The sequence below is a fragment of the Rhea pennata genome, chromosome 31 (assembly GCF_028389875.1).
Source record: "Rhea pennata isolate bPtePen1 chromosome 31, bPtePen1.pri, whole genome shotgun sequence".
Lineage (NCBI taxonomy): Eukaryota > Metazoa > Chordata > Aves > Rheiformes > Rheidae > Rhea > Rhea pennata.
The window spans coordinates 655,394-675,993 of record NC_084693.1 but is presented as its reverse complement, the minus strand read 5'-3'; the positions used below and the strand labels follow the sequence as shown (position 1 = coordinate 675,993).

Sequence of the window (20,600 nt, the reverse complement as noted above, 5' to 3'; positions counted from 1 at the left end):
CCGTCGGGCGCATCGGCACCCCGAGGAGGAGGCGCCCGGCGGGTGCAGCCTTTGCGCCGCTGCAGCGCACGGTGCCCCCGTGGTCCTGACCAGCCGGTAATGACCACCACTTCCCACTATTCCTGCACAGGAGGAAGAAGACACCAAGCCCAAACCCACCAAACGGAAAAGGAAAGGCTCCTCGGCCGTGGGCTCGGACAGTGACTGAGGGCAGAGTCCTGCCGCCGGGCGCTGCCCGGGCCCTGCGCTGAGCTGCAGCAGCTCTCAGCATCCTGGCGCAGCCGCAGCAGCAGCTCTGCAACTGGACAGAAGCCATTGCCAGGAAGGACCTGAGAGCACGCGTCCCCTCTCCGTCTCTGCATCTGCGCCCCATCGTACGCCTCCGTGCCCCCAGGACGCAGGGCACCCCACTTCCCGCAGCGGGCGCTGCCCTTCCACATCCCCCCCTTCCCACTTTGACTTTTTAGCTCCTTTTTCTTGGCAGCTGGGGGTTGGAGCGTGCACCCCTCCAGACCACAGGACTGGCTCCAACCCATGCCGGCTCCAGGGGCAGCATGGACAGATGTCCCCAGGTGGGGACGCAGCAGCTGCCAGGGCCCAGGGTGCTGGCAGGGGACTCGGGGCGGGAAGCCCCTGGCTGTATATCACATGCCTCCTATTTTCATATAAGAAATGTAAATAAACAGTGCGAACCAGCTTGCTGCCCTGGGATGCTTCTGGTGGGGGGGGGGGCAAGGCACCAGCTCGCTGCTCACAGGTGCCCTAGGGCTGCAGCACCCATGGGCTGGAGGAGGCCGGTGCGGCCCCCTGCTCGGAGCAGAGAGCCGGGGACGGGGCTGTGTCTTGGCCAGTCCTGCTCCGGCACTGGGCTCGGCCCCTCCGCTGGGGTGGCAGCGGGTTCGGCGACTCCGGCAGCGCCGGCTCTGCCTGCTCCAGAGCTCCTCGTGTGCACGAGGAGGCGGAGATGCTTTTAATTTTTACCCCCAGAGATACTAGCGTTTCTAAGCGTTTTTAAAAAATAAAAACTCTCAAACGTTTTGTACAAAGTGCTGCTTCCACGTGTCTTGTCTTGGTACGGGGTGGGGGGGATGCAGCTGCCCCCAGCCGGCCGGGGCAGCTTGTCCGTCTCTTCCGCGCTGGGAAGGGGCTGAGGGGACCCTGGCACGGCCGGGCACCGCCAGCCCCCCCGGCCCCGGCCGGCCGGAGGGAATCTGGGACGCGGCCGGGCCGGGAGCACAATGCGGAGGCCGCGGCGAGGGGGGACGGGGGGACCCTGGCCGGGGGGGACGGAGCCGGCGGCACAGCGGGAGGGGGGCTGGGGACGCGCCAAGGCGGGATGTGGCCGGAGCAGGACAAGGAGGCGGTGGCGAAGGAGGGGGGGGGGGCAGGGCTGGCGCGGGGCGGGGTGGGGGGACACAGCGCTGGGTCCCCCGCGGGGGCGCAACGGGGCCGAGCAGAGCCGGGGCACGGCGGGGAGACCCCGGCGACGGGCAGCAGCAAGGGGCGGGGGTGATGGGGGCAAAGCGGCGGCCGGGGGGCGCGGCGCGGGGGGCGGCGCGGCTCCTCCCGCGGGCCGGGCCGCGCCGAGCCGCGCCGCGCCGAGCCGAGCCGAGCCGCGCCGGGGCGGGCAGGGCGGCGCGGAGCCATGGCGCTGGCGGCGGCGGCGGCGGCGGCGGCGGCGGCGCTGGCGGCGCTGGCGCTGCTGCAGCGGCTGCTCTGGCCGCACCTCTGGGCCGACGTGGCGTTCGCGGCGCGGGCGGCGCGGTGCCGGCGGCGGGCGGCGGGCGGCGGCGGCGGCAGCCTCGCGGCGCGGTTCCTGCGCGCGGCGCGGGCGGCCCCGGCGCGGCCCTTCCTGCGCGCGGCGGGCGCCGCGGTGCCGCTGGGGCGCGCGGCGCGGCGGGTCGCGCGCGTGGCCCACGCGCTGCGGCGGCGGCCGCTGCGCGGCGGCGGCGAGCTGGGGCCCGGCGTGGCCGTGGGGCTGCTGGCGGGCAACGAGCCGAGCTTCCTCTGGGGCTGGCTGGGGCTGGCGGCGCTGGGCGCCCGGCCCGCCTTCCTGGGCACCGCGCTGCGCCCCGCCGCCCTCCGCCACTGCCTGCGCGCCTGCGGGGCGCGGGCGCTGCTCGTGGCCCACGGTGAGCGCCGCCGCCGGGCGGGGCGGGAGAGTCGCCGGGAGTTGCAAAAGCTCCCGGGGGGGGGGGGGGGTTGTAGAGGGTCTTGGGGGAGGGGGGGGCACCGTGCGGGAGTTGCAAAGACTCCGGGGGCTGCAAAGGCTCCGGGGGTTGCAAAGTGTCTGGGGGCACCGGGGGTGAGGTGGGGGTTTGCAAAGACTCCATGGGGAAACCAGAGTTTGCAAATGCACTAGGGAGCTGCAAAAGATCGGGGGGGGGGGGGATGCCACTGAGGGAGATAGTGACCCCCCCACACACACCCCGAGGGTCCCGGGAGGCTGTTCCAGACCCAGGGGAGCGAGGAATGGGGGCAGCTCCAGCATGGAGGGAAGGACGCTTGCAGGGGGGATTTGGGCTGTTCCGGATCTCAATCCCCTGGGATTGGCCTGGGTTTGGGGAGGGGGTGGGGGATATCCAGAGCCTGCCCCCATGCCAGCCTGTGCCCCCAGACCTGTTTGCCACAGTGGAGCCCATCCTGCCCAGCCTGCAGGAGGAGGAGGGCATCACAGTGTGGGTGCTGGGCGCGGGACCCTACCCGCCTGGCGTCGTCGCCCTCCAGCCGCTCCTGGATGAGGCCTCCGAGGAGCTGGCTCCTGAGGACGTCTGGGAGCCCGAGGACATGGACGACACCTGCCTCTACATCTTCACCTCGGGCACCACCGGTGGGTGCCCAGCCGGGCGCCCGCATGAGCCAGGATGGGCAGGGTCCGGGGCTCGACGCCGTCTCCCCTCTCTCCCCCCCTCCACCTGCCAGGGCTGCCCAAAGCTGCCCGCATCAGCCACCGCAAGTGCATCATGTGCCTGAGCTTCTACGAGCTGGTGGGTGCCTGCAGCGAGGACGTGGTCTACATAGCGCTGCCCCTCTACCACATGGCCGGCTCGCTGCTGGGCGTCGTGGGCTGCATCGGCATTGGTGAGGGCGGCCGGGGGCCGCACGGGGCCGTGGGGGCAGCGGGACCGCAGCCTGACCGGTGCCTCCCCAGGGGCCACCTGCGTGCTGAAGCAGAAGTTCTCAGCAAGCCAGTTCTGGGACGACTGCCGCGCCGAGGGCGTCACCGTCTTCCAGTACATCGGGGAGCTCTGCCGCTACCTGGTCAACCAGCCGCAGGTGAGTGGGAGTGGGGCTGGGGCCGGGGGGGGGGGGGGGGGGATGGGTGTCCAGCAGCACTGACGTGGCCCCCGCAGCGCCCCGGGGAGCGGGAGCACGGGCTGCGGCTGGCGGTGGGCAGTGGGCTGCGCCCGGACGTGTGGCGAGCCTTCGTGCGCCGCTTCGGGGCCATCCGCATCGTGGAGACCTACGGCATGACCGAGGGCAACGTCACCCTCTTCAACTACACGGGGACGCCGGGCGCTGTGGGGCGCAGCAGCTTCATCTACAAGGTGCGTGGGTTTTTTTGGGGGGGGGGGAGGGGCGTGGGAGCAGCCTGACCCGACCTTGACCTCGACCCCCTCCCCCCCAAAGCTCTTCTCGCCCTTTGAGCTCGTGCGCTACGACGTGGCCGAGGGTGCCCCAGTGCGGGATGCGGCCGGGCGCTGCATCCGCGTGCGTCCTGGTGAGTAGCCTGGTGGCACCCGGCGGGCTCGGACACGTCCCCAGTGGCCGCCCGGTCACCCGTGCCCATCCCTGCAGGTGAGACAGGGCTGCTCATCGCCCCGGTGACGCCGCGAACCCCCTTCCTGGGCTACGCCGGCAGTCGGGAGCTCTCGGAGCAGAAGCTGCTCCGGGGGGTCTTCACCGAGGGCGACACCTACTTCAGCACCGGTGACCTCATGGAGCAGGATGCGGCCCAGTTCGTCCGCTTCCGTGACCGCACTGGGGACACCTACAGGTGCCACCTGCCCCCCCCCCCCCCCCCCCCCGGGTTCCTCTCTCCCTCCCCGCCCCGGCGCCTGCTCAGTTCCCCCCCCCCCCCCCCCCGACGTCCCCCCCCCCCAGGTGGAAAGGCGAGAACGTGGCCACCACCGAGGTGGCTGAGGCCCTGGTGGCCCACGCGGCCCTGCAAGAAGCCACCGTCTACGGCGTCAGTGTGCCAGGTACCGGCCCCCCCCCCCCCCCGCCCCCCAAAACCTCCCCCGGCCACGCCCGAGCCGGCCCCGCCAGCTCTGCCTCCTCCCCGCAGGCCACGAGGGCCGCGCCGGGATGGCGGCCGTGGTGCTGCGCCCCGGCTGCCGCCTGGACGGCGCCGGGCTCTACCGGCACCTGGAGGAGCTGCTGCCGCCCTACGCCCGGCCCCGCTTCCTCCGGCTGCAGGTACCGGCGGGGGCGCGGGGCGGCGCGGGGCGGCCGCGGGCGCGGGTGCTCCCAGCCCGCTCGGCCTCCGCAGGAGCGCCTGGCGATCACGGAGACCTTCAAGCAGCAGAAGGTGCGGCTGGCGCAGGAGGGCTTCGACCCGGCCCGCGTCCCCGACCCCCTCTTCCTGCTGGACGAGGCCGCCAAAGCCTACGTGCCCCTCGGCCCCGCGCGCTGGGAGGACGTCGTCGCCGGCCGCCTCCGCATCTAGGCTCTGCCGGGGGCCCGGCCCCGCGCCTGCCCCCCACCCCGGGGCGCCGGGACCCGCCGGCGCTGCGCCCTGCGCCCGCGGCCGCTCGCTGTCGGGCCGGAGGGCGAATAAAGACGGTTTTGTAGCAAGCGTCGCTGCCTGCGTCTCCTGGCCTCGGGGGTCCCCGGGGCGCCGCTGGCCGAGCCTGGGGGCGCCGGGCTGCGAGGGAGGGTGCAGGACCCCCCCCCCCAACCCCTTCTGCCCCCCCCCCAAAAAAAGGGCAACAATTCAGGGGGACCAATCTCGCGCCCCCCCCCGGGGCTTCCCGCTCCGCCACGGAGCATCCGCCTGGGAAGCGGCTTCTCCCCATGGAAAGTGCCAGGAAGCGGCCTGTCGTGCCCCCCGCCCCCCGGGCTGGGGCACCGTGTCCCGCCGGTCGGGCGCGTCTCGGCCCCAAAGCAGCACACCAGCCTCGGAAAAAGTTATAAATCATTCCTTTCTTTATTAAACATAGCTTGCAAGTGATAAATATTACAAAGTTTTTTTTTTTTTTAATCCTTTCTTCAAAAATTAGCTTATTATTTTTAATCAGTCACTGCATAATCAGTTGGCAGTATTTAAACAGTTTTTTTTTCTTTTTCCTTTTTAAACCAGATTCCAAACACAATGCAAAAAAAAAAAAAAAAAAAAAAAAAAAATCAAAGAAAACCCTTTAAGTTGTGCAAAAGGCCTGGTTTCCCGGGCCCCCCTCCCCAGCTAGCGCGGCTGCGGGCGTGCGGCCGGCCCCCGGCGGGAAGCTGGCGGCGGCGGCGGAGGATCCCAGCCAAGCGGGCGAGGGCTGGAGGGGGCCGAGGGCGGCAGCCCGGAGCGGCGCGGGCAGCCGGACCCTCGCAGGGGGCGATCGCAGGGGCCAGGGCCCCACCGCCCCCCCTCCCCCAGCACCCCGAACCCGCCCCAGCGGCGAGGAGGGGGCGGCGCGGGGCAAACGCGGCCGCCGGGGCAGCGGGCAGGGTGCCGGGGGCTGCGCGGGGCCGGGCAGAGCCCCCCCCGGGACGGGGGCGCCGGGCGCTCGCCGCGGCGGCGGCCGGGGAGACGCCGCGAGCCGTCGGGGGAACAGGAAGGAGCCGCACACCGCAGGTTGTTATAGATGTATATTGTATATATGCCAATGCAATAATAAAAACAGTGCAAATACAGTTACAGTTTATAATACTCGTCCCCACCCCGGCCCCGCTGCCCGGCGCGGCGGCCCCCGGCGCGGGGGCCCGTCCTGCCTCCGCTCCGCCGGGGGGGCGGGTGGCGCGCGGGCTCCTGGCTGAGTGTGTGGGAAAGGCACAGATTTGGGAGGTGGCAGCTGCCACCAGTGCATGGCCGCGGGCGAGGGGAGCCGGGCCGGGGGCCGCGCCACCCCGGCCCGCCGCGGCCGCCCGCTCCGCTCCCCGGCCGCCCCCACCCGCCGGAAACCACCCTTTTGCACGGTTCATGTCATACACAAGAGGTCACACTACAAAAAGGACGTAACAACTTCCACAATATCCATGGCTAGGCTGCTTTGTTTTTTGTTTTTTTTTTTCGTTTTCTACACAATGTACAGTTTTTTTTTAATGTGTCAAGAAATAGCTTATATACACGAATGAGTCCTTGTTATAACATCTCGGCAGCAATATCATAAGCTAATTAAGATCTGGTTGGGGTTGGGGGGAGATGATGGGGAGGTTAGAGAAGAGACGGGAAGGGACAGGTTATGGTGTTGGAGGGGAGGAGGGGAAAAAAAATCCAGTAAGCATTTTCACAAGCAGATCTACAACTAGCTGTAAAAGAAAAGCTAACAAAAGCAGAAAAAAATCCTTATTTTTGTATTAAAAAAAAAAAAAAAAAAAAAAAAAAGACGATTTTCTACCATACATCACATCTGTAGGGGAGGGGACACCACACGGGGAGGGAGCAGGGTGTTCACGCGCTGTAGTCAAAAGACAAGGAAAAAAAAAAAAAAAAAAGATTAACCTGTGCAGGTCACAGACACAGCAAGGAGCTCGGCTCCCCCGGGAGCTCGCGGGCACAGGCCACGGCCGCCCCAGCACGGCGCGGGAATGCCAGCGCCCACGTTCCCACGCTGCGCAGGGCTCCCGGGCGCAGCGGGGACACACGCAAAAGCCTTTCTCGTGGCAGGGACGGGGCGCGAGGGGCTCCGCTCCCTTCCCCAGGGCGCCTGGCGTAGCACCACGGAGTCGCCGACTCCTTCTCCTGCCGCTCGCCGCTTCCAGCGACCCTGGCAGGGGAGACTCAGCCTGAAGTATTGCACTTTTTTTTTTTCTCCAAAGTTTTAAACTTTAATCTCAACCAACGCACCCGGGTCACCTCGTACCTCTCGGCACCACCTGACTGGGGGAGAAATGGCACTTGAATGAGGTGGGGAGAGGGGTGGCAAATCCGCCTGGGCTGCGGCAAAAGGTGGCGGTGGTGGGGAGAGCTGGGGGGATGAAGAACAGGTGATAAAAACCACCACCAATAAAAACTTCTCAGGTTTATCCAAGAAACAATGAGTCCAAGTACGGCAGAGCAATAAAGGAGATGGACAGAGATTTTAAGAGAATCGCTATGTCACGGAGGGGGTGGAGGAGGGAAGCCGACCAGCTAAACAAGATTAAAACAAAAACACAAAAAATATATATAGTATATATATACGCCACTACGCTTCACTAGTTTCCAAAAATTAAAAAAAAAAAAAAAAATCCTTTTTCCTCTGGCGGGCCCCAGGAGGGAGGGACGGGGTGCCCCCCACCCCGTGGGTACTAAGTGCTCATTGAATGGAGGGGGCAGGCACGGGGGGCTGGGGCTGGCGGCTCCCGCAGCAGAGGCAGGGGCATGCGGGAAGCGACAGCGCCTGCTGCGCAGTGGCAGAGGCTTCTGGGCACCCCAATAAAAGCAACTCCACACGGGTGACTTAAGCACTTAAAATTGCACAAGTTTTTTTTTTTTGTTGTTTTTTTTGTTGTTTTTTTTTTAAACATCAGGAAAAAAAAAGAAAACAAACCAACACGAAACTCTCAGGAAACTCCTTCCAGCCACTTGCAGGGATCTGCTCCTCAGAAGCAGCAAACCACGGCGCGCTCGCCTTGCTTCGTACCCGCCGGGCTGCCCGTGGCACCAGCCAGTGCCCGCGGCAAGCGGAGCCGCCGCTGCTGCGCCGGGCCCTCTTCGGCACCCGGATTCCTGCTCTCTAAAGTTCTCGTCTGCAGAGGGCAAGGAGGAAGAGGAGGGCGTGGGGAGGAAGAGGTGGGGAGGGCCGGTTAGTGTGAAGGTTAAGTGCAAATAGAGCATTTCTCAGCCGACTCTCACCCCTTGTTCTTGCTTTGGGGTCGCTACCGCTGCTCGGACCCCAGCTCTTGCCTGGGGGGGCCAAGGAAGGCAGCTCCGACCCGCACCACTGCGGCACCGGCCCCATCGCCCGCGAGGACCCGCTGCGGTTTCACAACCGGTGGTGACCGAGAGCTGCTCTGGAGCACGTGGTGGGGAGAGGAGGGGACTCGCCAAGGCCGAGGCTGCCGTGCCCTTCGGTGGATCACAGTCTGCTCTAGGTCTTCCGCTTGCGAGCGCCGAGAAGTGCCATCGCTACGTCAAACCAACACGCGCTCCGGCCAGCGCCCAGCCGCGGCGCCGGGGGCTCTCCAGGCTGCATCCGGACCCCTCTGCGCCCTGCATAGCTTATCCAGTTGTTGCACTGCACCCGCGGAGCCGGCAGGGCTCCCGGCACTGTCCATCGCCAATGCCCGCGCCGCAGTTGGCGCACGTGGACACCAGCGCCTTTGCAAACCAGGCTCCCTTCCTCCGAGGTGACACGCACGAGCTAAGACGTTAGGGACCAACCCTCAGCTAGACGTAGGGCGTCTCCTCGCTACTCCTGCCAAGCCAAGGAACATGAGCACCCTACCAGCGGCAGAGGACAGTTGTCCAGGCTCAGCCCACTGCATTTCTTTGCCCCAGTTTCCCCGTGAGTCAGCACAAGCTGCCTTTTTTTTTTTTTTTTTTTTTTTTTTTTAAAAATGGTCACTATGTAGAGTGGATGCCCTTACAAGTCTCTGGAAAGGAAAAAAAAAGTTTAACCGTCCATTTAGCAAAGGAGGAAAAAAAAACACAACACAATTAAAAATTCTATGCTTTGTCATTACAAAAAAAATAGCATAAAACAAGCTTTAACACATGTATAGTGCTGATTTCAAGCAGACATTGTTCTGACCTCGGGCAAAGGAAGTGACCTCTCACTGCTATAGAAAACCAAAGTAGTTAAGGTTTGGAAAAGGACAGGTCGCTGAAGGTTTGAAATGTTTTTTTTTGTTTGCTTTTTGTGTATTTTTGTTTCTTTTTTTTTGTCTTTTTCCCCGTGTACGGTAGGCACCAGTACAGGCACTGCATGCGACGGAAGTGGGGAGGAAGGGGAACGGTCAATAGGCGTTATTTCTGTCCGCTGATGGACTGCGATATAGACCGGGGTGGGATCATATCTAAAAGGTATTCCCGCTGCCGGTCCGCCAAACTCGACGCTTTGTGGCCTCCAATCCCAGCATTCAGGTATGCAATGTTAACACCTAGAGAAGGGAGAGAAAAGCAGGTGGGGACTCCTCTAAGATGCGTGAAGCTGTACAAACTCCCCGGCACAACGCGACACAGGAGCAAAGAGCTGGGCTCGTCCCTTCTCTCGCGCACGGGGGAAGCGCCTCTGTTAGCAGCGGTGCCCGCTCTCTGCGCAGGCCAGCACTGTGCTCACCCTGCACCAAGAGAAAGGCGTCTGCCCGCTGCCGTGCCGGGAAGGGACTCCTCAGCCCCTCATGCAGAAGGCCTTCCAGTGCTCTTTTTAACTTCCCTCTCAGTTTTAGTCTCTGTTTTCAGTTTGTGCTTCTGCATGCCTTGGGCATGCTGACCTGGAGAGCACCCTCCTCCCAGGGCCCTGGGCAGCCTCTGCTGAGCCCAGCGGAGGCAGGGTGCAGCCACAAGGCTCTTCCTGCGGCGAGCTCAGGAGGGGCACCCGCCCCACACCATCCCGCCTCAACGTCACGCCTCAAGTCACAGGCAACGGCGCAGCTTGCTAGGAAGCGCCACCGGCCCAGCACACGCTCAGAGGGATGGGCACTGCAGAGGAACCATCGCCCTGGGCGTGAGGCTGCATTCAGAGGTCAGCCCTACACCCCCGTTACAGGCCCACCTTTTGAGACCAAGCCCAGTGACTGCAAGAGGCAGTGTACCAGAGTCCTCTCAGCTTCCACCTAGCAATAGCACTTTAATCAGAACCCGCTCTCCTTACGGAGGTCTGCAGTGCCTTTGGGGCACGGAAGTACCATGGTCTCAACCAGCCTATGCTAGTGACACTAGCCCCTGCAATCAAGCCACTCCAGACTGCACAGACTGACCTGTTGCACAGTGTCTGGCCTAAAGCCCCAATCCTCCCTCCACGCTAGCGAGGATCAGGATGTTACCTGGCATACCAAGAAGACCACCTGCCACAGACAGCTGGGGTGCCTGAGCAAAGTTGGAAAGCATCGAGCGGGCAGAAGTGGGGATGCCACGCTGCAGAGTACTCTGGGGCTGTGGAGCCTGAGAAAGGAGAGAACAAACAAGGAAGAAGTGAACATAGACCACTAGATACCCCATCTGCCTTCTCCTGGAGCAAGGACCCCAATCACACCGTCATGGCTGCAGAAACCAGATCGAACTACAGCTCCCACACACAGGCAAGTCAGGCAGCGTTCATTTTCTTGGCAACAGTCTAGAGTATAATTTTGGACTCTAACTCTGATAGATCAAAATTCAGGAAGATACCAAGATGGCCTGGCAGTCAGCAGTAAGCCTGGAAGCAAATGCTAACTGAGCTATGACACAGGCTGCAGAAGAGCAAAGAATCAACCATGGCCTTTGCCCGGTATGTGGAATACATTGTTTGCAGATCGCTCTCAGATATGCAACCAACTAACATGGTCCTGGGCTGTGCTTCGAGCTCCCCCACCAGATGACCTGGGAGTAAGAGGCAAGAATTTGAAGGCTGAAGCAGAGGACAAGGAGATAGCAGCAAGTACAGTCACTGTTAGTACTAAGAACTGAAGTAAACAAGTGGGAGAAATGGAGACTGTGCCGCAGAAGAAGGTAGATATTCAGATGCCATGCCTGCTACCTAGCAAGTATGCTACCCTGGGACAAGGTGGCTGGCCAGCTAGTTAGCCACTGAAGAGCATCTAATTAACACATTGCATAGACTAGTCCTACCAAAGGACTATGGTTAAAAGAAACCTTAAAATGCAGAGGAGAAAGTAAAGTGCCCAAACTTCGAAGAGCAGCCATACCCAAAACCTTCTTTGAGAACAGAGAGAAGGCACCTCTTCCAGCAGCTTAAGATGCTCAAAGCCTCCCTTCTCTGCACAGAGCTCTCACTGTGTCCATCCAGATCCGAACCAGAAGAATGCTTTTGGCCTACAAACAGGGCAACTCATGCTCCTGCCTTGGCTGGGAGCCTCAGTTAGGAGCGCACGCTGCTCACCTGCCGGAGCGTGTGGTGCCTCATGATGTTCTCCTGTTTGCTGACACTGGATACAGCAGGAGCTGCAGTGGGAGACAAGGCTGCCTGCTGCTGTAGCCTCTGCTCAATCTCCTGAAAGAAACAGATGCATTTTAGAGGTGCAAGCAGCAGAGTCTGGTTAGACCTCACTCCTCTGCTGTTAGAAACAGCCTTGCCCCAGAAATGACCACTTTCTCCTCCATATCCACAACCTTTCTGGTGAGATTCGAACTCCTGCAATAGCAATGCAGGGAGTTAGGAATCATACATCAATTCCCACCTGTACCAACCAGGTCGGAGCTGACCCCTCTGGTGCCATGAACAGACCAACAAGACACTGACACAGATTATAGCAGGTAGTATTTTAGGAGAAGGTGAAAGTAGGTTCCTCCCACAGCCTGTCCTACTCATACTGTGCAATCACTGGTTTATTTGAAGTCTTGATACCCACTTAAAACTCTGTTGCTTTTCCAAGGTGTTACTGGAATTGTGGTCTTGCTACAGCCAACATGAACAGCTTTTTATCTCTGCACTCTCTTGCTACATACAGCCCAAAGATAATGACTCTTCTTACTCCAAAACAGGCCTGTCCTATTTGCCAGCAGTCAGATTCCACTTCACATTTAGTTTTCATAGTTCACAAATGATGATTTTGGGTTTATTCCTGTGATATCCTACAGCTTCTGAACACCTTCTCCAACATCAATTTATCAGATTCCCCCAGTTTTACAGACAAGTGAACAGGCAGCAAGCGGTTAAGTGACTTCCTGAGAGTTCCAGGAAGTCCGTGGCAAAAGTAGGAACAGAAGCCAGCTGTCCTGACTCAGTTTTCAACCCACTCGGCCTCCTACTGCTGTCAATGGAATGAGTTACAAATCCAGCGGGGAAAACATACCACACACACAAAGGGAAAGGAGCAGCCACTCTTGCAATGCTTCACTCACCGCAGGAGCGAGCGCTGCTTGACAGTTAGCGCCAGCATTGCATCGCATCTGTTAAAAGCTTTACATGCTGTACCAAGGCTGGGCATCCTAATGGAGAACTGAAACTCCCTACACCAATGCAAGAGGAACCCAAATCACCACAGCATACTGAAGAGCTGCACACAGCTGTTTGGAGGCACCCAAAGGGACAGGAGCAGCAGATCTGGGAACCCACGTTCAGGCTGGCTCCTCTGGAGACTACCCAGGCTTTCCTGGAGCAAGCGTGTTCTGCCATGCAGCTGGAAGGGCTGTGTACTTGCCTGCTCCTGCTGCAAAGCTTTCACAAAGGCGTTCTTCAGTCGGTTGGTGTGCTCTGCCTTCAGTGCCTTCTTCTGATTGGAAGTCATGCATTGCTCACACAGGATCTTCCCATTTTTCTCCTGCTTCCAGTGAGGGGTGAAGTCAGTGCGGCACTGAGCACAGACAAAGGGCTCCACACGCAGGAGGGATGCACAGCTTTTCCCTGAAAGTCACCATAAAGCAGAGTTAAGGCCAACATATAAACAGATTCTCTCAGGACAGCTTCACTTCAATTCACTGTGGGCGAGAGCTGGAATAACACAGCTCTGTGTCTACGGAGAGAAACATGAGCAGTCCTACACCAGAGACAGAACAACCATGGGGTGCAGCAAAATCTGGGGACCAAGTAGATGGGGAGCAGCTCTACAAAAAAAGGAGCTGGGGGTCCTGCTAGTCAGGAGATAGGTCTGCAGTGCATGCCTGCAGCAGGGAAGGTTAACTACACAGTGGGCGGTATATCAGCAAGAGAGCACCAAACAATTAAGAGAAGAGATTATTCCCCTCTACTCAGCCCTTCTGAAGCTGTGCTTGGAGTGCTATGTCCAAGTTTGCACTCCCAGTACAAAAGGGATGTTTACAAACTGGAGAGAGGACACTGAAGGGCCACCGGGATGGCCAGAAAGCTGGGGCACATAACATACAAGGAGAGGCTGACAGCATTTCTTTAGCCCAAAGAAGAGAAGGTTAAAGGAAGAAGCTAACTGTGGTCTTCTGCAAGGTGTGGAGAAGACAGAGCCAGGCTCTTTTCAGAGCAACACGAAAGGACAAGCGAAAGGACAAGAGGCAGCAGCCACAAGCTGAAGCAAGGGAAATACCAACTGGATGCAAAAAACCCCAACCATTCACAAAGCATGGTTTGACACTGAGACTGGGGGGGAAGGAGGGAGAGCAGGCTCTCAGCAACCTGCCCCTTCCTTTGAAGATGGCCCTGCTTTGAGCATGGGATTGGACCAGAGATCCCTTCACCTCAATTATTCTGTGCTGGAATAAAAGTGAAAGAGCAGAGACTCAGTCCAGCTTAGCTGGGAGGTTACAATGCCAACAGAGCAGCAAGGTGAGCGCTGGTGGGGTTTCCAAGGGCTAAAATCCTCCAAAATCCAGCTGAGAGCTGTTAGCTCCACAGCAGTAGTTCAGCAGCAGTAACAGCAGCCACAGCGCAGCCCTGGCACGGTAAATCTCACTGGGGGACTGTTGTAAGGAGCCTCCTGTCCAGAGCACTGTTACCCTGGAAGCCTCATCCCTGGGCACCCACCACGGCTGCTTCACAGCCTCTCCTCCCTTCTCTGCGGGAGATGTTGTCCCCAAAATGCCACCGGGGAATTTACATAACCAAGTTCCTACAACTCGGCCACCGGCTACTCTTCCCGTTCCCATGGTAACGGGCGCCAGGGCGAGGTGCTGTTCAAACCGTGTTTCAGGAGGCGGCACTGCAGCAGGCAGGCTGCTCGCGAGAGCCCCTTTTGCAGGGGCAGGAGCAGCGGCCAGACAGGGCATCTCTGAGCAATCACGGCTCAGCAGGGCTTCCACAACTTTTGCATTTCAGCTCCAAAACATCCAGGGAGAGGGAGCTGCCCAAAGACCCCTCCCTAGGGCACAGCTCCAGCGAGGCAGGCTGTGCTGCCCCACGAGCCCCAGGGCACTGGCTGCTCCTGGAGCTGGCTGCAGGCTCCACACATCAAGGCTGCTGCTGGGAGAGGCTCTCCCCACGCTCCTAGCTGGCAGAGCCAGGCAGCACAGTGCCGTCAGACAGGCTCCATGCCCGCAGGGGTCGGCAGTCGCACAGCTCGCTCGTGGCAGAGATGACCATACTCTTAGATTAGAAAAAACTGCAGCAAGAAGGAAGAGTCCAGAGCTATGCAAGAGTAGAAACCATTCTCTTTACAGCCTGAGCCACAGATTTGAGTGTTTTGCAAAGCAACAGAGGGGATTCAAAAGAGATGACATGATATTGCATTGTCAGTGTCAAAACAGAACGCAGAGGTCTGACAGCAGGACTACGTGTGGTCTCAGCAGCAGAGAAAGCTCACCACTTCATCTCCCCAGAGCTTACCTTGGCTGTCGATAACACTTTGTACTACCTCCTCCAACCCCACCATGTAGATGAACTCGCTGTTGGCTGCGCTGGGCAGGAAGTGAAGCAGGGGTGCAGGCGGCTTTGGGGGTGGAATCTCCAGCAGTGTCTTTTCCAGCTGCTTGCGCAGGGCAAGCTTGGCAGCTGCCTGCGAATTGGCAGCATCATTCAGAGCACTGGGGCTGGGGAGTGGAGACGACACCCTGTTCACAGTGCCAGGCTGGATGTGAGAGGCAAGATTCATATAGATGGCTGAAGACGACGTACGCTGGCAAGGAACAGAAGAACTTGATTGCTGCAGAGAAAGAGGAGATGAGGATTAATACAAGTCTGACATCTATGCCAGAAGAGAGACTTGTGCTCAATATTGTCCCTTGCTATGGCTGAGATATGAAAGGTAGCTTGGAGAAGCCAGATAGCTTTCTTACAATCCCCCTTCTGCCCATGAACATTACCAAGGGGACTTAGGGAGACAGGAGCCATGCGAGGATCCAAGAGCAGGGAGTACGCCTCGGGCTCTACAATAAAGTCATCAGCAACACCGATGCCAGGGAGTCAAGGACCTGGGATGCAATAAAATCAGCACAGAAGAGACTCGGCATCCAGAGCAGCCAAAGGAGTTCAACAGTTAGGGAATGTGTGTACAGAGCCCAGCCTGGGCCGGCGCTCAGGACCCAGCGTCAGCCTCGTGTGGCGTGTAGGCAGCACCAAGCGCTGTGATTCACTTGCTGGCACCATTGTTCACTGTCAAGTTATGCTCCTCCACCTTTTGCTTCATTGATCTGGCACACACCCAAGCAGCATCCCCACTGCCAGATGGTGTCCATCCCCTCCCACACAGGTGCTCAGAATGTGCCAACTCCCTCCTCTTCCATTTCCAGTAGCTTTCTTCTGCATCCTCCGTTCGCTTGGATTCTCAGTCCCTGGATTCCTCTGGCACATGACAGTAACAAAGCACACAGACTTCTGCTGACCTGATGATGCAGCTTCCGTAGTCTTTTGTGAAACGAAGCCATCAGCCTGCAACCTATGTAAGCACCGACACGGCTGCTGCCTGCCTTTCATGTATCCTGCCTATTTCTTGGGGTATGAACATTTTAGTGCATGCAAAGGGGAAAATCCCAAACAGCCACAAATTCACTCAGCAATTCAAACAGTGTCAATTACCAAGGCTGAGGCGACAACCTCATGGTGATCAAGAACAATACATAAAAGATTAGAAAGTGGTGGTGGTGGGGGGAAACCTGACTGAATAGAATACTGCTAATGCTTTGCTAATTGGGAAGAAGAGGCAGACAACCAAACTAATCCTAAACCTGTTAACCTGACATAGGAGCAGGCAAAATAATGGCAGAGCTGATCAGGGGTAACTGATGCAGACTTAAACAAAAAGATGATAAATTAACACCAATGAACTTAAAAACAAGTGTATCAATCAAACATGTAATTAGATTTGTTTGATAGTTGCTTAGATGCAAGACTTCTGAATTGTTGTATAGTCCCGTTTATAATTTTGTGCTATACAGGTTCGTACAAGTTACAAGTTTGTACTATACCATTGTTGGGACAAATTAGCTAGCTCTTAAGCCATTTAACTAACCTTAACAGGAATCGACAGTGGTTGTTAACCTGGCCCTATGTGAACATGAGGCATCTCAGACAAACATTACAGCCTGGGACAAGGAACAAAGACTAACAGAGAAGAGGGAAACACATCCCAGGAAACAAGTCAGTATGCTCAGGCCCAGAAGCAAGCTCTCAGGACAGTAATGGGGCAACGGGGCAAGCACAATTCCTGGATGAACAAGCAACAGGAAAGAGTAATGCAAGAGAAAAATTTTATGGCTCTATGCAGCATTGAGGCGGCCAGTGCTAGAACTAGAAAACACTATTCCTCTCCATTCACAGTCTTAAATGGTCTGACTTTTGAAAGAATAGTTTTAAGTGTCCTGCTCCCAGATTGCAAGGAGTTTACTGCACACTTCTGTCAGAAGCATAAAAAGAAACCCCACAACTCATTACTGACACACTACTGACTACACACCTACAGAAAGAGCAACTAGACCTTCTCGTAACTATTCACCGCTTCACTAGGGTCTTCAGAACTGTCATTTCAGCAGGAGACTAGTCTTGTGTTTAGTTTTGATGAACAATCACTTTGGTAGCTGGCAGCTCCACAATAGGAAGTTTTTCATTTATTTATTGTTCCATTCTTTCAATGAACATTTGTCTTTGTCTACGCTTCAGATATATTTCCATCTGCAAGCTTCACTCTAATGTCTTTGTTCTGAGCTCTGAACATCTCCATAGGATTAATCAGACTCATAAGGCCCTTCCTCTTTTCCTTTCGTACCAACCCACCATGCAACTAAGACCAAAACTGGCAGCAGAAGTAACCTACCGGTTGGTAGTTGATGGCTGGATTCATGCTTGGAGTTGTAGTGCGGATGAGGCCAGGTTTAGGAGGAACACGCTGCCCTTGTAATTGGGCAGGGTTGGGAGCAATCACACGCTGTGACATAAGCATATGGGGCAGAGTCGTATTTGTGGCAGACCTAATGACACTGTGACCCTGTTAAGAAAGGAAACAAGAAATAGGAAAACAGAAAGAAAGTCTCGAGTCAAACCAGGATTTTTAGTTCCCTGATCTGGTTCTGCAACAACTGAGCATTTCCAATAATCTGTAATCCAAGTTACCTTGCAGCGTGGCCTACTGAGATACCACTTGAAGAACTGAACACAATTTTTCATCTAATTGTTATTCAAATAACCTTGTTCCATTTTGCCTGTAACAAGGGCTTCTCAGATTAACATACTCATATTTTTTGTAAAGAGGTTGGAATTTCATGCAATGATACTTGGAAACAATCACTTCCAAGTAGCCAACCAGCTTACTAGAAACAGGACCTCCATGGTCTAGGCTGAGAATTTTCATCTCCTGAAGCATCCCAAGACACACTTCCATGGCCTACATTTCAAACCCTCTGCATTAAAAACAAACCAAATTCATTTGATCAATATGTAAAAATGCAAGGAGAAGAGGAAGAGGAAAAAAAGGCAAAAAAAGGCAAGAAGAAGAAAAAAAAAGCAGGTAGTTTGCCAGCTACACAAAAGCTATTAAAAGATTAAAAGCAAGTGCTAGAATTCACAATGCTTGCAATGGTGCCTGAACTGAGAGCAAAACGATTAAAGACTTCCAACTAACAGGAAGATGGGTTTTGCCTTCAGTACAGGAACACAGAGATACATTATAAATCTTGAATTGCAGTGTGGAAATCACATAGTCAAAAATATGATACAATGATTACAGCCAACTGACCACAGGTTGAGACCAGGAGACCTGCCCATGCTTCACGTAATATACATGGCTCAGAACAAGTTCTTCACATTTCTGAACATCACCATAATGGTTCAAAAAGGAAAACATCAGGCAGAAAGACTAGAACTTTTTGTCAAAAAAATTTAAGATTTTAAACATCTCATGGCTGACAATTTTTTTCCTACTTGTTCTTCATGAAGGTCCTCATTGTCACACACAAGAGAACTTTCACAAAGACTGTGCAAACAATGTATTTCCTCCTTCATTAAAGCTCATTTCCTTTACCAGTCTGATCCCACTGCGAAGTCACAATAGACTTGACCCCAGAATCGTTGCCATAGCAAAGAAAACAAATGTCCCAAACAAGAGAGATGGTTAACAGGGGAGTAAATGATCAGTAAGATCAAAATGGAAGTCTTTAGCAAAAGCATGAGAGAAAGCTACAGGCATTTAGACGCTGGAGTATCACCTCGATTACTTCACACAATTCCCAGACACCATCTTCCTAGCTCTCTGCCAGCATGTGATGGATTGCTGCTTCCCAAGTGCATCCCTGGAACTTTGTATATTCTAACACACAATCAAAGAAAGGCAACTGCCAGTCTCCTGATAAAAGACTAAAGTGCATTTTGCAATGCTCTGGAGCTCTGCTTTTCCACTGAAGACATTCATTCAGGTTGAGAATCTTGCTAAGGCTCTGCCAAGGCAAACCACTACAGTTCATCTCCTGCTCAAGTCCAAACCTGAACCGGGTCTAACGACAGGGAACACACCACACTATCTCCAACCCAGTGCAGGCAAAGAGCAAAGTGCAACTTTGCAAATAGTTTTAGATCCTGTAGCTACTCAAGGTAACCCCAGTCTAAGGGCACTTTTTAAGCAGCTACCTTGACCAGGCTATGAGGAATGCATGCCTAGAGCAGCACGCAGGGCTTCCTCCTGAAGGAGCGTGCATTCAACCCAGATTCAAGAGCACCTCCAACAGAGCAGGGCTGTTTTGCCTGAAGTTATCAGCTAGCAAACAGGAATACTTGGGGAGGGGGTAGGAGAGAGAGCCTCAAGATGGCAAGGAACTCCATGCTTTACAGCAGAGCTGGATGAAGTGCCAAGAAAAAAAAAAATCTCTATCACTCATTAGCGTAAACACCGCACTCCACACACACACTGAGTGCCCTCCTTCCAGTGAGCTCATACTGTTGGCTTTTTGTTTATCTGTGCAACATTAAACAACTGTGACATCTAGAATTAGCATTCTTCCAGCACACATACAGAAAGGTATCCGTGTCAGACAGCACCCTGCTTTGTCTATAGTACTTTCCCAAAGAAGGTAAACACTTCAATTGCATGTTTTGTTTGCATTTTTCTTCACCATCTTCCTCTGGCCATCCTGCACTGTCTCAAAACACAGTTCTGCTGACCACTTGTTCTGCTGCTAAGTGCAAGCTAAAACTTTTCTTCCTGTAAGCCCACAACTGGCACTTTGTATGCATTATCAAGCAGCAGACAACTTTTTTCAGGGTTATCACCATCACCTTTTCAACAAATTAACCCCTTTCATCTCACGTGACCCTGCATTATTGACAGTATTAACCTCCAAACTTCTCTACTGAAAAGCTACCACTTCTGAAGTGGCAGAGTACCAACCAGACCACCACATTCACATCATGCATTATGAAACCAAAAGGGGAAAAATCTGGGACAGGCACAAAGTATCAAGGATATGCCTCAGTCTCAGATCATCAGCTTTGAAAACTACTTTACCTGTAAAGAGATTTTCCCATATCAACTGTAAAACATCAGGACTGCAGCCTAATCTAGTTATCTGGTCTCTAACAGTGGTCACTGCTTTTACTTCCGTGGCTTTGTGACCACACAAGACAGACTGTTCTATTTAGAGTATTGAGAATCACCAACTTTTATCTTCCTCTTGGAAAAAGGATCTCAGTCAGTTGGGACAACTGACTTCAATGCAACAGATGCATTCATTTCAATTGTGCAGACACAAATGTGCAGCATTATGCATGCACCAAGCAGAATTATAGTCCTTTAAACAAAAAGGCTGCATTAACAGAAAATAACATCAGGAAGGCTCACCTGTAATGTTCTTAAGTTCTGAGGCTCAACCCCCTGAGCTCCAGGCCTGGAGGGAAGCTTGGACAGTCCCTGCTGTCCCACATGAGCAGGAGATGGCTGGACAATAGACGCTGCATTCTGGACAACAGGAGTCTAGATTGGGAGAGAATGAATACCAGCATCAACACATAGTGCTCAGGAAAGAAATCCATTGACAGACCCAATGCTGACTAGCCTAATCAATGATAAATCAAATACTAATACTTCAGAGCTGCACAAATTTACCCTCTCAGCTGACCTCAAGGTCAGCAAGCTGGGCTAGGCTATGGATTTGCTACAGCCACACTACAGTAATATCACTCACTGGCATCAGAACAAGTGCCTACTAAAAACAATGGAGTAAAAGAAGGCCCAACACCAACAGAGCGAGTCTTTAGCATGGGTCTGCTAACAGCCTTTCACAAGCCTAAGTAGCTACCACCCACAGTCCAGCCCCAATGATGCTGCTCAGAGCTTCACCTTCTGCACCACATTCTCCTTTTGCAGCTGACTTTGCCTCAGTTTCTTCAGCAACACAAGTCTGGCCTCCTCCAGTCGTAATTCATCCCGAAGCTGTTTGATAAGCTGCTGTCGCTCCTCTATGCTTTTGCCCTGCAAACACC

General features: G+C 55.7%; 3 protein-coding genes across 7 annotated transcripts in view; 2 read left to right on the top strand and 1 right to left on the bottom strand.

Annotated features, from left to right (window-relative positions):
* Positions 1–1,046, top strand: part of INTS3 (integrator complex subunit 3) — a 48,828-nt gene extending 47,782 nt beyond the window's left edge. For both annotated transcript variants that reach the window (XM_062598088.1, XM_062598087.1), the window contains one exon: positions 131–1,046. In XM_062598088.1, the coding sequence (XP_062454072.1) occupies positions 131–208 (78 nt within the window). In that variant the 3' untranslated portion in view covers positions 209–1,046. The remainder of the gene's footprint in view (positions 1–130) is intronic.
* On the top strand, positions 555–5,182 carry SLC27A3 (solute carrier family 27 member 3). Its single transcript, XM_062597594.1, has 11 exons — positions 555–572; positions 1,955–2,132; positions 2,618–2,830; positions 2,923–3,081; positions 3,152–3,276; positions 3,354–3,548; positions 3,631–3,721; positions 3,799–3,997; positions 4,105–4,202; positions 4,289–4,419; positions 4,493–5,182. Exons 1-11 carry the CDS (start codon positions 555–557, stop codon positions 4,667–4,669), a joined length of 1,584 nt encoding a protein of 527 aa, XP_062453578.1. The 3' UTR covers positions 4,670–5,182.
* A 604-nt stretch (positions 5,183–5,786) lies between these two features.
* The window catches only part of GATAD2B (GATA zinc finger domain containing 2B), a 52,961-nt gene continuing 38,147 nt past the window's right edge, over positions 5,787–20,600 (bottom strand). For all 4 annotated transcript variants that reach the window (XM_062597806.1, XM_062597807.1, XM_062597808.1 and 1 more), the window contains exons 4-11: positions 20,458–20,589; positions 19,960–20,091; positions 16,948–17,118; positions 14,526–14,841; positions 12,436–12,638; positions 11,175–11,285; positions 10,120–10,237; positions 5,787–9,234 (exon numbers count right to left, since the gene is read on the bottom strand). In XM_062597806.1, the coding sequence (XP_062453790.1) occupies positions 9,101–9,234; positions 10,120–10,237; positions 11,175–11,285; positions 12,436–12,638; positions 14,526–14,841; positions 16,948–17,118; positions 19,960–20,091; positions 20,458–20,589 (1,317 nt within the window). In that variant the 3' untranslated portion in view covers positions 5,787–9,100. The remainder of the gene's footprint in view (positions 9,235–10,119; positions 10,238–11,174; positions 11,286–12,435; positions 12,639–14,525; positions 14,842–16,947; positions 17,119–19,959; positions 20,092–20,457; positions 20,590–20,600) is intronic.